At 45.2% G+C, this 15,996-nt stretch overlaps 1 protein-coding gene across 4 annotated transcripts in view; it reads right to left on the bottom strand.

The window, feature by feature from the left end:
• Positions 1-1,031: 1,031 nt before the first annotated feature.
• Positions 1,032-15,996, bottom strand: part of DUSP8 (dual specificity phosphatase 8) — an 82,392-nt gene continuing 67,427 nt past the window's right edge. For all 4 annotated transcript variants that reach the window (XM_081903832.1, XM_081903834.1, XM_081903833.1 and 1 more), the window contains 4 exons: positions 14,721-14,887; positions 12,963-13,122; positions 11,839-11,962; positions 1,032-10,995 (listed from right to left, as the gene is read on the bottom strand). In XM_081903832.1, coding sequence (XP_081759958.1) covers positions 9,882-10,995; positions 11,839-11,962; positions 12,963-13,122; positions 14,721-14,887 — 1,565 coding nt within the window. In that variant the 3' untranslated portion in view covers positions 1,032-9,881. The remainder of the gene's footprint in view (positions 10,996-11,838; positions 11,963-12,962; positions 13,123-14,720; positions 14,888-15,996) is intronic.

Raw genomic sequence — 15,996 nt, 5'->3', positions numbered from 1 at the left:
TGCGGGGCAACTTCCATCCCACCATTATGCAGCAGGTTGTTGCCACTGAAATGATGGCAAACTGTCGCGAAATTCAGAGAAGTCTGGGAGGTGCCGATCTGGTTTTGTGTATGGGGGTGGGGTGGGGAAATGGCTTTTTCTACTGTTAAGATAAGTCTCTTTTGAGGTAAACTTTGTGTGAACTTGGATGGGAAGTGGAGTTGGGGGGAACATTCTAGGTGTGGTGCTATGTTAAGTGGGTTGATGTTCTGTAATTGGTACTGATATATGGGGCGAAGTTTTATGATTGGTCAGTATTTGAGCTAGTTAGAAGGTTCTGGAATGGGCATGCTCAGTCTGGACAAACTGTGGTAGCCTAAACGTAACTTATCCTACCCTACCCTATAAAGACCATTGCTTAATCTTTGCTAGGGGCTTCCAGCCTGACCATTACCGCTAAGTGTGTCCTGGCCTTCATTTATGTGTCTGCTGGGAGCCTTTCAGATCAGAAATAAAGTGTCTTGAGGTGATTTCCCGTCTTCCTGTATGTCTACCTCTTAAATGGGTCCCCTGGGAATTATAGGTAATTTCTAAAACAGTGTCATATAGGAATCTTCAGAGATTTCAGTTCTCTGGCATCCCTATTCCAGCCTTCGCCAACCGGGTGGGGCTGATGGGAGAGGCAGAATAACAGAATTGTAGACTTGGAAGAGACCACGAGGATAATCTAATCCAACCCCCTGCAGTCCAGAAGACCCCAAGACTGAGTGTCTCATACTCTACCAATGGAGCTATCAAAAATATCTGGACGACATCAGGTTGCGGAAGTCTGCCCCTATTCACATCCCAGCACTGGTTCTATGGCAGAATGTGGGCTTTCTTGGTTGGAACAGTAAAATACTGTTGTTTTAGCTGACCTGACCATTGCTCCCATCAGCTTTATTGTGATCCTCTATGAATGCTCTCATTACTCCCTCCCCCTTTTCTCCCTCCCTTGTCACTCCACACACACACACACACACATCATTAAAGAACAAAACTGACACTGGCTGTTAAAACATCTATTAGGAATTTATTACAACACATTGTTCCCAAATACAAAAGAAAGGAAAAGAAAGAGAGGGTAAAAAAGCACTGCTGTTTACAGCCTCCAGTAATAAATAAATAAAGTCGAAGCTGGGGCAGAGTGCACCACTTAGTCCTGCCAGGCAACATCCAATGTCAGCATTCCTTTAGCAGGCAGAAGGGGATGCATTTTGGTTATCATGACTCATGAGAGAGGGAACGAACTCACAGACTAGATGCAAGAAGTCTATTCCCCACCCCATCCCACCCAACCTGTAGCCCACCTGGGACAGTACTCAGAATTCAATCCTAGAAAGCACAGGGACTTCAAAACTCATTCCCCAGCCTTCCAAGGGCAACCTTTGATACCGAACTGCTCAGTTTGAGACCTATTCACTTCTTGTGTATGAAGATTTCCCCACAGACTAAGACCTTCCCGTTCTGCACCTGGATCAGGGGGTTCCAACAACTCGCCCCTAATCAATCTGTGTCTGTGAATGTTTGCAAGACAGGAGACCTGGGATAAAAACATGGCTCTGAAGACAAGAGACCAAAAAGGGATTCTACGTATGCCTCCTGAGAATATAGGTAACTCAGTTTCTCTACTCCTTCCAAAAGAATTCTGAGCAACAATAAATAAATGTAAGATACTGCAATGGAAAGACCTCATTCTGCACCTCTCTTCCTCCACCTTTTGTGTCTTTTGCATTGCAAATATAGTCTGTTTGATGGCTATTCTTAATAATCTCACCTTAAACTGATTCCTACCAAGGTTGGCTAGGAAAGTACTGTGGCACAGAGGTGTCTTTACAGGAGACAAATAAGTCTTTTTGTTTACTGGAGTTTTCAGTAATACTGACATTTCTTTCCAATGCTGGGAAGGAAAATGTGTTTAGCAATATAGGAATGTTGAGACATGAGTCACCAGATGATACCTAAACACACAGGGGTTGTGCCTGATAGTTTCTGTCATCCTAAATTCCTTGAGAAATTTGTGACGGAACATGGACAGCTCTTTCTCATACAGGAGCAGGCCTCAGCACATTTATCAGGAGGTGTTTTGGAGACTTGTTCATGACCTGGAACTTTGTATAAATTATATTGTGGTTTTAGTTTTACTAGGACAATAATTTCAGTAATAATTTAATCTTAATTCACCTTTGAACTTTCTCATTAGTGATGTGAATCTCTGATCACTATTAATGTGGAAGAGGGAGAATTTTGCGTTAGCGTAACAAAGCAACTGAAGCAAGAACTCTTTTAAGATTCCTGTGTGGAAATGTCCTTACTTCTAAGGAAATCATAAGCATTTAAATCTCTTCCGGTCTGTTTGGACCAACGTAATCCCAGTTCTTGAGGTGGCTGAAAATTCTAAAGCACAGTGCCGTCACGTATTTATGATAGGATTTGGAAACCAAACGCTTCATCATCGGGCACAGATGCAGGTTTGTTTGTTTTTTTATATCTCTAGGGAGAAATCTGGACTGCTGAAATGTGGCCATTGCAATATAATTCTTAGGGCTACTTGTGGGGGGGGGGGGTTGGGAAGACATTGCACTGAAACATTTTTTGCAGTGCAGACAAGCTCTAGGACAGTGATGGCCAAACTTGGCCCGCCAGCTGTTTTGGGACTACAGTTCCCATCATCCCTGACCACTGGTCCTGTTAGCTAGGGATAATGGGAGTTGTAGTCCCAAAGCAGCTGGAGGGCCAGGTTTGGCCATCACTGCTCTAGGATGAAGAAAATGTGGATTATGTTGATTCTGTATCTTCTAAAGTACTACTTAATAATTTGAAATCATTTTGGAACTCTTCTGTTGCTCCCTAGAAACTTCCGTGGAATAGAGATAGCTACTCCACACCTTTCCAAACTCCACAAGAACTGATCTGTTCCTCCTTATAACATCTAACGACCTGACGTGCCATAGTACTGACCTACAAGGAGTCAGGGAAGGCAAAAGGGCAGTTGGAGATGGAAAAGTTCTGCATATACTCACAACAGAGAAACAAAGATCAACGTACATAGAAGTAAAATTACATAATAATAATAATAATAATAATAATAATAATAATAATAAAAAATACTTAAATCTATAATTCATACATTGCAATTACAACATTGATAGCTTATTATCATTAGCATTAGGATCAGGAGGAAGGCAGAAAATACCTCCTTTTAAAGGGATGGCATCCAGGAGAGGAGACAGAACAAGAGCATATGGCTACAGGAAGAAACACAGGGAAAAGGAAAAATAAATAAAACCAGAGAGCACAGATGAGAAAAGAGGTGGAGGGTCAAAGAAACATAGCACAGACTTACAAAGCGGGAGGGAAACTCAACCTATTTTTGTTGCTGTTGCAAAGAGAAGGTGCTGCAAGCCAGAAATTCACCATAGACCTGGGTGGTGCCAGCCTTAGTGTTTTGCATCTCAAGTGAGGTCAAAACAGCACATCTCCACCACTTTTTGTTTTTTAAGCTTGAGGGTTAAGAGGCAGGAAAATGATACTTCTCCAGAATCTGCCATGAAAGCAAACTGCAAACTTGCATTATGAACTCAGTGAGCCTGCATTGTCCCACAAACACTAGAGCTTGGATTTATGAGGAATTTTTAAAAAAGTTCCTGGGATATTTCATCGACATCGTACGCAAGGCCAGGTTGTTGTGCCAGAGGGTGGTTGTTTTATAGTGGGGTTGTCGTTTTTTTGCCTTACCTTTTAAATAAATCTTAAAGACCTTATTTGCATCCCGGAAGACACTTGTCTCACAGTGTCTTCATATAATTCTGATTGTCCGTGAGCAGAACCTATTTGCAGGCCCTAGATTCCTACTTCTGAGTTCTCACATGGGGGCTTTGGTTCGCCTGCATTCTGCTACTGAGTTGGCAATAATTCTGTGGCAGATAACTGTGTAGTTGAAGCATGAACATCAGGTTAGAATTGAAGTCAGAGGTCCCCTGGAGCAATTTCCTGACTGATAAGAACTGGCGAGTTCAACTAGGGTTGCCATACATCCAGAATTTTCCAGACATAGCTGGGATTTGGCCAGCCATATGGCAGCCCATGTTGGACATGTAGATTTTGGCCAATTTCCTTTAAAAAAGCTTGAAATTTAGCAAAAGAAGCTCAACAACTTTTGTGGCTGGATTTTCATTTTTTGAAACATGGCAACCCTTAGATAAACAGCTAATAATATTTTCAGGAAAAGCTGTTCTAGGTCACCTGTGCGCTTAACCTGATCCCAATAAAGACAAGGCAAAGATGCCTTTTGAGTTCAACTAAGACAAGCATAATGGCATTTTTCTGATGTTTTCAATAGAAGGCAATGGTAGATTATTTCCTGCAGGATACATTCCACATAGGGCTATGGAAAATAGCCCAAATATGGCTTCTAACACGGTTAGAAAGGAAATAGAAAATGCAAATTTGATTTTCATAAGAAGGGTGAAGATTAAGACTGTGTCTTTCACTATTTTAAATTGCTCTTCTTTTCTTGATATTCTCTGCATTTGAGAAAATCCCCAGATTTTCACTTCAATCTCCACCAATTGTCTTAGAAATTCCTCCCCCCACTCAGATTGGCCCACTTTTCTTTCCTGCTGAAGGGAACTGTTGGCAATTTTGCAGCTTGCTGGGAATGCTAGCCTGAATACCCACATATTCTTCCCCACCTTTTAATTCTGGAGGAGTGATTGCTCTGAAATGACAGCAGGTGGCAGCTCTTCAGAGCAAGCAACCATTCATTTTTGTCCTTCCCCACTGATGCTATTAGTTGCTAGAATATACTGTAAGGATTGACTTTGCAGCACTGGCTGAAATCAGATTGTGAACTGAGAAAGTTTTTGTCTGACAGAATGGACTGCAGCACTTTTGTATAAATTTCAAGTGTTCAGTAGCTGTCACGAATTTGTCCTTGTGGTATTTTCTGCACCAAACACTGCTACACTTGTAACACAGAACAGATCTCAAGGGTCCTTGGTATTCACAGAGTGCAAGTAGCACATTGTGTCACAGCAAAGATGGCAGCAGACACTGAAAAGAGATAGGATTTTCCAGGTCATCCCTGTAAAAATTCCCAAGGGACATGCTGAACACTGCAGTGCCAATGATCTGTGAACTTTCCAAGTGACTGTTTTTAATTCCTTGTGGACTTTTTGCAAAAACAACAACCAACCTAGGACAGCAATTTAGTTGTGAAAAGCAGAGATGCTGGGGAGTGACTGCTGAAGACTGGATTGCTTAACAGCCTTATAGATTTCATCCTTCATGTCTACTGCATACCATTTATGAAAGCAGTACTCCATTATGAACTGTTCTGCCCTGCAGCAATATCTGTTCTAATCACCTGCATGTCTGAATGCTATTCTCCTGTTGGTCGCACAGGAAAAGAGGCACAGGATTAAGTGTTTCTCAAACTTGGGTCCCCATCATCCCTAGCTAGCAGGCCCAGCGGTCAGGGATGATGGGAGTTGTGGTCCAACAACAACTGGGGACCAAAGTTTGAGAAACACTGGTTTAAAACATGGAGTTTCATGCTGCTAAAGGGTTAATCCACCCTTTGGATGCAATCTACTGGAGGAAATGAGGATTCTGAACTTAAAGCATCTGAAAGCATCAATATACATTAAGCACCCAGATACATTAAGTTATGGTTGAAGATGTGAAGAGGGATCAAAAAGAAACTCTCAACCTAGGTAACCCATGTTTATCCTATTCCACTTCCCCCAGCCCCCACTACTCTGCCATGCTACTTTCAAAATACTATGCAGGTCAGTCGGATCACTTCTGAGCTTGCAGCATCTAATATGAAAATATTTTGGTAAAATAAGTATCATGAGGTCTCTACCTTATGTCTTGGTAGAGTACAGACAGCAATTGTTACAGTCAGGAAACAGACAATCTGATGCAAATAAACATCATATTGCTGCTCCCTGTAGTTTGTGTTGGTAAGCTCTGAACCTGAGATTTTTATTTATTTTTTGTCTTGTGTAAGGATTTTTTATTTTTGTAAAAAAATCACATTTCAACAAGAAAGAAAATGGGAAAAGAAATGAAGTTGCTTTTATCTCAAATAATTTTTTTCTCATTTAAAAGCTACACAAACAACCCTGAGGTATTGGCTCAAAAAACCAGCATGTGATAAGAAAGGAGCAAATGCAAAATCAGTTACACAAAGAGAAAAATGTGCTTTCGGCTTTAAGAGAGGTGGCTCTAGGCCTGTGTTCCAAAAGAAGGAAGCAGCATTGCAGTGTCTCTGCCAGGAGCTGTTGAGGGAATGTGTTGCTACTCCTCAAAAGGGAAGAAGACCAGTGTGGCCAAAGAGCGAAAATGTTCTTCCCTCCCACTTTTGTGTTTTTGACTGGGAACCTTTGCCCTATTAGCTGAATTATCAACACTCTACTGATTTGCTAACTCATTTTCCTGCTCAAGCCCCCAGGGTCAGACTCCCAAACTTTGGGGGATGAGGCCAAATATTCAGAATGTGAGAGGGATCGACCCTTGGTCAGCTGCAAATGTCCATACTAACCAGAAACACTAGCGAGGCAGAAGCCCGTTGTTGCAGCACCTTTTTGGCCCAAGATGGTCACAGTGCCCTCCTCTGACCTGAAGGACTCTAGAAGCCCTCATGCAACTAGAGTCTCCCTAACTCCATTGGATCCATTGCCTGTCAAAGCAGGATGGGCTCCTTTAAATGAGAATCCTCTCACCCAAAGTAGAGTTGGTTACACAGAGCTGCAGCTCCTACATAAGGTTCAGCATGAGGCTGAATAGTGCCGAGACAACATCTGAGCTCTGCTCTGAGTCTCCAGTCTGCTGTCCAGGGAGCTCTCGCCTTGCCAGAACCTAGACCTTGCCTTGCCAGCTTAGTACCTGCTGGAACCTAGACCTTTGCCTTGTGGGTTGGAGCGACCATACTGCTGAGGCCATCACTTGGAGCAGAACAAGAGACCAATGTGAACAACGTGGCCTCCAAAAAATACTTCATGCAGCAGCGTTGTGCAAGAATGGTAATATTTCACAGCTACATACCACACAGATCAGTCCAATCACACGGACAGATGGCAACCATGAACGTGATTCGCTGGGGTTCGACTCTCCATGTGATTGGGCCCATCTGCACAGTTGGTGATTTACAAATGTTACCAGCTCTGTAGAGAGCCTTCACTGCACAGCAACCTTCCTAGCAACTACACAAAAAAAGACCATCATGTTTCAACCTGCCCTTAGGTTCAGCCTTCCCCTGACCCCAGGTGTTGTTGGATTACATCTCTCATCATCCCAACAAGACCTGGGAACCCTAGGGTGGGCAAGGATGCCTTAGTTCAACTAGGGCGAACAGACTCCAGCTCATCCTCATCCAGGGCCAGCCCCACTATGAAACAGAAGGAAGCAGCCACTTCAGGCAGCAGATTTCTGCCATTAAAGAGTGACATAATTGGTGTACTTTATTCTTATACTTTTTTACCATTGGGATGATGTGGGAAGATATGGATTATCCATTTCAAGGGTCAAAATACCTTGGGTTAACCCTGTCCTCTTCTCTGTCTTTTGGTGTATATCTTTAGAAAAGTGTTGGGAGAATCTTTCTTCCCCATCTCCGAAAAAAGGAAAATTAATCCTGTGCAGGAGGATTTCTTACAGCCAACCATTCCCCCATGACGTATGCCGGTGGGGATCTCAGGACTAGGTTTCTTTTGTGGGTAATATCACAGCCAATGAACACGATTTCTCAATGATAAGACAAACAGGTTCTATGGCCAAGCTAATCTCCTTGTGAACACATCAGTTGGAAGATGACTGCTGAAGGTGGGAGAGCTGGGAATGGATCAGTGGGTCCTTTGCACTACAGCTGAAATACTTTCTATCTTTCCTAGAACTTCCTTTCTCAAAAGGCTGTTCAGTTTGGTCTTTTACTGGTTTATATATTTGTCTTTGGACTGTTTTCTCATTGGCTGATTTGCATTCGTTATGAAGTCTCTGTATGGCAGCAGCTCCCTGATAGAAAGTGAACATGTACTTCAGAGTAGGCACAAATTTATGATGGAGAACTGAAGCCGGGAAGAAATTCCTGCTTGCAGCAGTAAGTGGACACTTCCTTACAGTGGGATGGATCCCTAAGAACCTTCAATGATTTTTCCCCCCTCTAGTACCACAATAACAGAATGCATTCAGTTGGCTAAAGCCATTCTTTGCCAAGGTTTTAGGCATCAAGCATCTCCCTAACCCCTTCCACAAAACCTGATGGAGATTGGGTTGAACACTGTTTGAAAAGAGCAGCATCTGAATGGCCATTCGCCATAATCCACCCCCCTTCGGAAGGGCAGGGAATGGCCTATTTGTCACCATCATTCATCTGGGAGATATCCTGGGCTGCTGGAAAGGGACTCATCCTCTGGGAATTTAACCCTCAGGTCCAATACATTTCCTCTAGAGAGAAAATTAAAAAGAAAACCCAATACTCATCAAGCTCTCTTGATGCCCCTTCCTGACTTTAGAACAGGACTCTCCTTCTCTTATAAAGGAACCCCGTGATACTCCACCCAGACCCAGGAAGAGAAAGGTTTTATGGCTTTGATTGCAGATGCGACAGGTGTAGGAAGTAAAGAAGCATTAAGAAGGATTCCTGGCTCAGTTTGTGTTGAACATTTTCTCACTTTTTTTTAAATAAAAGTGCACACACATGCATTCTCTCTCTCTCTCTCACACACACACACTCTCTCTCTCACACACACAGATTTCTCATCCCACTTTTTGGGGTGTCTGCGTCACTGACGTGAGTTAGAGAAGGAGCCGCAGGCCTAGGATATTGCTTTGAAACTCGTGTTTCAGATTTAAATACCATACACAGTAAAAATAGAGCTGATAAGTACCGCCCCTACATTGTCTGAAAATCATTGCCAGAATGAACAGCTTCAAATAAATTAAAAAGAAAAGTTGAAATATTATTTGTCTCAATAAAAACTGTAGTAAAACCATTTAAACTTTTTTCTTTGTGTTTCTCTCTCTCTCTCTTATATTATATATAATATATATTTATATATGTATAGGGCTGCCGCAGTGCAGCATTTAAGAATTCTAGCCAGAGAAACACAAGAGGAGCATGCTCAGTATGGGAAGGGGGACTCACACCTAGGGAAGCTATTGAAATTTAGCCCCTCCAGGTTTCTGCAGCCCAATCTGGGAAGGAGCCACCCAAAGATAATGTCCAACCCTGATGGAACGGGAGGGAAGCTCTCCTCCTGTAATGGGAGCGGGTGGGTAATATCAAGAGTTGCTAATGTACTCTCACAAGAAAAGAACCTGCTTCCCTTTAGACTTCCCCCACTGCAAACCTGCAGATCAAACAACAATAATCTTCTTTCAATGAAAAAAAAAAGCTTTTACATCAGCGGAAGTCTTTACAATGTTAATATCTCCCCTGTTTCTCTTTCACCCCACCTTTGAAGTTACACCTCAGCTCTCCCCTTCCCCCTGCCTTTTTTGGGGGGGGGGCGGGCGGGCAGAGACAGCACTACATGCGAAAGGAATCCAGGCTTTAAAGAGTTAATACACCCTCCACCAGCCAAAAAAGGGAATGCGGTGTGGTTTTGCCTTGGTGGTGGAGGTAGGAACATAAAGGGGAGGGCACCAAGCATGCACCGTTATGTTTCTTGACTTTGGATTCGTTTAGCTTTGCCTTTGCTTCAGCATGTGTGCCCTGTGGAAACGCACACAGGCATATAAATAATACCCTCCCCTCCCCCTTCCCTCTCCCTAGTTAAATATCTCGCCAGCCTTCCCCCTCCCCACCCACCCACTGATGCACACGCAACTTGCTCTCAGATCTCACAAGGTGAGTGTCAGGACACCTCAATGATTTCCATGCTGCCCGAAAAGCTAGACTGTTTGCTGATTTTGCCCAGGTCTTCCCGAGACCTGCTCTCCGACAGGGTCTCCTCGAACTCCATCTGGCAGCTCCTGCGCTTGAACTGCTTCTCGGCCGCGGTGTCCTCGTGCCAGCTGTGCCGCACGTCCCGTGGCTCGCCCCGCTGCTTGTCCCTCAGCCTGATCTCGCAGCTCGCCTGGATTGTGCTGCAGCTGAAGGAGGAGTAGGTGGCGGCGCCGGCAAACAGAGTCCCGCTCCCGCTGCCTTTGCTGCCCGCCGCCGAGTCTGTGCTGAAGTACCAAGGGTTCTCAGAGGAAGGGGTGCCGGGGGACTCCAAGTGCACCCCCCAAGTGCCGGTGGGGGCCGGGGTGGCGGTCGGCTGCTGCCCCACACTGGGGAGGCCCGCCCGAAGCGTCTGCTTGAGGCTGTCCTCCACGCTGGCGCTCTTGTGCATGGCGCACACCCCACTGAAGTTAAGGCTCAGCCCGTGGGCAGGGGAGCCGGCTTGGTGCCTGTGCTTCCGTCTCTGCCGTACTTTGGCCTCGAGGAGGAAGTCGGGCCCGCTGGGCCAGTCCGGGCTGTCTGGGACAGGGGAGAACTGGCATGTGCCGTTGGGACCTGATGGGCTGTCCAGCTTGCACAGCTTGGGGGTTTCTCCTGCCTCTGTTGGACCTGGAGGGTCCTGCTGCCTCCGGCTAGGGGTGTAGGCTGACTTGATGTCCAGGGAGAAGGAACGCTTCAGCCGGTTGGTGTCTTGGATGCGCTCTGAAGACAAGTGGAGGCCACGGAGCCCTTGTTGCAGTGCTGTAGGCGAGACAACCTTGGAGACTCCAGCTGGCTTCTCGGAGTCAAACGAGGAGGTCTCCAAGTTTGTGCTTCTGAATAGCTCCTCAGCCTTTTCTGAGGTAGACAGAATCTGGTGCCTGCAGCCTTCAGGGGCTTCTGGCTGGTCTTGCTGGGATTCCCCTTCGCCCTTCTCCCCTTGGGCCTTCAGAGCCTTGAGCCGCTTCAGGCTTCTCTCATACTCTAGGAGCTGACCCAGGAAGTTGAAGTTGGGCGAGATGGAGGGACGCCGGTCTTTTACAAACCTGTTGGGGCAAACAAGACAGCTGCAGTTGTTACTGGGCCCTTTCTTACTTCTAAGGATTTGGGCGCGGGATGCTGCAAGAATTGTACGATTCAATGCAGCACTGGAAATCAGCTGAATCTGTTTCCCCGCCCCCCCCCCCACATCCTGGGACATCAAGGAGTAGGAGTGCAATGTGATGCTTTAAAGATTGCTCCTTGTTTATGCAATGGTCATTTCGGACAACCTTCAGACTCACGGCAGTAGCCATGGGATCTGTCTGTGGATGTTGGCTCCTTGTCCCCATTCTGCCACTGCCACATGTCACACCAAGGTGTTTCTTTTCTTTCTTTTCCTTCTTTTTTTGCATGTTGCCACTAACAGCTAAACACTTACATCTGCTGTGAGCCTGCTGGCACATGCATGGGGACCAGCTGGCAACAGGCTGGGAGCCAACCTGCAGATGAGATTCAAGTGGCAACTACAAGCCTGACAGTCATGCAAACCAGCCTGGTAAGCTTACACTGAAGAAACTGGCAAATGAGTAACTGAAAACACAGCACAGGTAGATTATGGGAGGTATCTAACTAAGGTATTATCAGACTAGACCTACTGAAGTTAATGGACCTGAGATAGTCACGTCCATTGATTTCCATGGGTTTACACCTGGTAGGACTATGATTGGAATCAACCCTATAATGTATATGGCACTATGTTCTTTCATGCTTATTAGCCAGTACCCTTGAGCGAGACACATGGAAAGTATGCTTCATGATAAACGGCACCACTTTAAACAAAAAAACCACACCCCAAAGTCAAATGCAAAGAAAAACATTAGTGCCCTCTCTTTCAGAAAGCAACTTACCTGTAGGCATCATCTGAAGACATCCCCATGGTCTTCATGATGTATGCAATGGCAATGGTGGCCGATCGGGAGATCCCTGCCAGGCAGTGAACGATCACCTGGCAGCTGGACACCTTGGCCTTGTCTGCAGCAGGAGAAAACAGCCTTCAGGTTGATATTCTGGGACTCTACTATCTACGTTGTTCTGAACAACAAAGAGACTTGCAGTGCCTCAAAGGCTCAAAGATTTATGGCAGCATAAGCTTTTGTGGACCAGAAGCCCCTTCACAAAAGCTTGAACGTAATAAATCTGTCAGTCTTTTAAGGCACCACAAGCGTCTTGGTTGTTTTTCCTGTTGCATGCTAACACAGCTACCTCTCTGGAAATGGCTCTGAAGGAAGACGCTTTTTAACAAAATTGGAAGAGTAAATAAAGAGGAAAAACACAAATCTAAATGGTTTAAGTAAGTCAAATATGTCCAACTAAGAAGTGGAAGCTAGAAACCATGACTTGTTTATTTGGCTTCTTGGCTTGTCAATAATGTTGCTGTTTTGTCTGATGAGAAATAGTGGAGGGACTTCTTGGCCTGCAATGGGTTGCTAATAAAGCACCAGATTTTTTGTTAAAAAACAAACAAAAACAAAACAAAACAACAACACCATTCACTGGTATATGCAATGCTTTAAAGAGACCTTTTTTTTGTATTTTCCCCACCCTCTCTATTTGCTAGGAAGAAAATTACTATTTGAACTCCCAGTCTCTGGAACCAGAAAGAGCATAGTTGTTGTTGATAAAGAAAAGCATCTTGATAGAGCAAGAGGCATTTCTTTCTGTAGCAGCAACTGTTCTCCCAAGTGGTGTTAGCTATACCTCAGGGTGATGCTATGGGTTTACAACGGTCTTGGTAGCTCTGCTGTCTGGGGACAGGATGGTTGTTTTGTACAAAGGGAGAAAGTGTGCCTCCCAAGGGCAGACTGAGTGTTTTGAACACATCAGAGTTAAACAAAAACCAGAAGTCTGTGCATGTACATGGGGGGAAATGAACCACGCAGCCACTATTGCCCAGATGCCTTTTGCAGCAACCAAGGTTACAGCCCAGAAGAACTAATGAACTGCCCCAAATGTGGCTGGTCCGCAGTCTTACCAATGAATTCAATGGACTTGTCCAGCCAGGGCAGAAGCTTCTCACAGTAATTGTCATTGACTGGAATGCGCATGAAGTGACTGTCACATATGAAATCTGGCTTGGGACAAGAGTTGCTGGCGTTGAGGACATAGCTTATCCCATTCTGGGTCATCAGGTCCTGAGAGAGAGAGAGAAAGAGAGAAGCAATGGATGTTTGGTAGTCCAGTGTAGGATGTTTTCACCCACTCTTTCAGAGGCCCTGAGGATGTCATTGCCTCCTCTTCTTTCTCCTCCATTGGCTACTAGGCTGCCCAGCCTGCAATGTATGGCTGTGCTATCACAGAGGGGGCTGTTTGGGCCGCCAGCTGGGCACTGTTGCCTGAGGTCAATGAAGACTCAGTAAAAACCACTGGCTGCTGCCAAAATGAAAAAAGCAGGACTTCTGTAGGGAAGCCAAGACTCACTTCTAAAAGCAGAGTTTTACAGAAAATATCCAGAGCAAAGTTCTTTGGGGTTCCCACTCATATTCCATTCCTCCTGTTTTCAGCTACTGATGCCCAATGCTATGCCCCCCCCCGAGTTCTGTGGCTCCATTTTCCAAGTAGTCTCTGTGTAATAACTCTCACCTCGGTCCCTAGGAGCCAGCCGAGCTCCCGAGCTCACATTCCTGGCATTTTTCTCCCCCATTCCCTTCTACTCCCTGTGTAAAATGTTCCCCCTTCCCCTCTCAGTGTTTCTAGTTCAGGCGCTTCTACCTAACCCTCCCCCCAAGGCAGGAATGCCCAACTGGCTCCCTCCTGCCCAGGATTTGTGCCCACTGGTATGTTCACAACAACTGCGTTTTCTTTCTTCTTCTAACTTGTATTATTTTTTCTTTCAATGAAATTCTCTTCCCCGATGTGATATCATAGCCCAAGCATTCTGGTGTCCTTTGAGAGGATGCTGCCTGTTCCCTCCCCTCTCCAACTCCCAAAGCAGATCTTTGTCCATTTTGGGGCCTGCTCAAAGGGTTCTTTGCTTGCAGATGTGGGCTGCCGTTCCCTACACTCTCCCTTGCCCTCACCTCACCATCAGTCACTGTTGAATGCCAAGCTTAATACCTCATCCTCTGGCTCTGAGGCTGGACATGGAAGAGTTGAGGTCAGTGTTATTCTTTAGCTTGGCTGGCACTGGGCTCTGGCAAGAAACAGCTGGCTCCCCTGTCATAAAGATCTCTCAGGGTCAACGGTGCAGTTTTGATGCTCCTGCTGCTAATGTCCTTAGCACTTCAAAAGGGAGCTCACGTCTATAGCTCTGTTTTGCTGCACAATTCAAAAATGGCCCACCCCTGTCCTGATCAGACAATATACAGCAGGGGTCAGCAAACTTTTTCGGCGGGGGGCCAGCCCACTGTCCCTCAGACCTTGTGGGGGGCCCAGACTATATTTTGGAAAAAAAAATGAATGAATTCCTATGCCCCACAAATAACCTAGAGATGTGTTTTAAATAAAAGCACACATTCTACTCATGTAAAAACACCAGGCAGGCCCCACAAATAACCCAGAGATGCATTTTAAATAAAAGGACATATTCTACTCATGATTCCCAGACCATCTGCGGGCCGGATTGAGAAGGCGATTGGGCTGGATCCAGCCTCCAGACGTTAGTTTGCCTACCCATGATATAGTTTCCCACACAGGTGACCCACTTGCTCTCCCAAGTCTTAAGGGGAAGGGTTTCTTTAAGGCAAGTTACACCTCCCTCCCTCCCCTTCTTCTTCTTCTTTACATGATGTACCTTATTTAAGACATCTTTCTGGGAGCCTAGGTAGAGATGAGGCAAGATGCGAGTTGGGCCAACATTGGCCACTGGCATGCATGGCTGGGAGATGCTCATTGGCAGGATAGCAGTAGGTTTCCCTTCGCAGAGTCCTGGGAAGCAAGATGAGAAGGTGGCAAAGCCCCCTGGAGAAAGAGAATGGAGGGAATAATGTTATCCCCATTTTCCCACAAACTGATTTTTATGAAAATTCTGCAGATAGGGAACTGAATCAGAGAACTGGAAGCAAAGTCCCAAAGTCAAATAATGACCCTGTGGTAAAGAGGACAATTAAACCCCATTCTTTCACACTGAAGGGAAACCTTATATTTTATTCTCACATAATATAAATGCATAATGTTACATATTAAGACCCTAAGCTCCCACAAGAGCATTAGATGCCAGATGCATATAAAAGCAAGCTCCTTCGCCGTTTGCCTTGGTTACAGATGATGGGCTTCTGGTGCCATGTCCCCTTCTGTCCTCTAGAGGACGGGAAAGGCAACAATTCTATTCATTAGCAAAAATAAAAATAAAGCAACATTCTTGGGGATAACACTGGACCTCTGCTAACACAGATTGTCTGGGTGTGTAAAATTCATCTTTTTATGATTAGTCCCTAGAATCTATAAACTTCCCTGCTCACTTACCTATTACAAAGACAGGCGTTTCCCTGGCATCTAATGAAAGGCTAGAGAACCTGCGATCCCTCCAGGTAGTGTTGCACTACAACTCCCATCATTCCTGACCGCTGGCCACACTGGCTGGGGCTGATGGTACTGGAGTCTATCATCAGCATTCCCACCCCTGCTTTTAATGGCTTTTAAACCCGCCTCCCTTGTCACACTTGGCTCACTCCTTTGTTGCAGTCCTGCCGTCTGCCCCCAACCCTTGGTGCATGAAGCATTGTGTGTGGTCTCTCTGCAAAGGGCTAGGGCTCTCCACCTATTACTAGGTTAGCTAATCAACTGACTGAAATAAATATTAACATACTCAAAGAAGTGTGCTGTTTTGTGGATATTGAAATGAAGGCGGACAATTCTGCGGACTAACCAACAACATTGCATTGTTTCCCCTTTGGGAAATAAACGCCCTGCTGAAATCCTGAGACATGCAATCCTTTCAACAGCGCTGTCATCAGCACTGAGCACCAAATCGAGTGTTCTGCACGCTCCAATAAAATCCCCACATTTTAAATCTGAGTTTAATGAATCAGCTCATTTATCATATCCATTAATCGCTTCATTCTTTCAGC

This window comes from Podarcis melisellensis, assembly GCF_964234715.1.
Source record: "Podarcis melisellensis genome assembly, chromosome: 1".
In the NCBI taxonomy this organism is placed as follows: domain Eukaryota; kingdom Metazoa; phylum Chordata; class Lepidosauria; order Squamata; family Lacertidae; genus Podarcis; species Podarcis melisellensis.
Note: the sequence above shows the minus strand (reverse complement) of the source record. Positions and strands in the feature narration are given on the sequence as shown.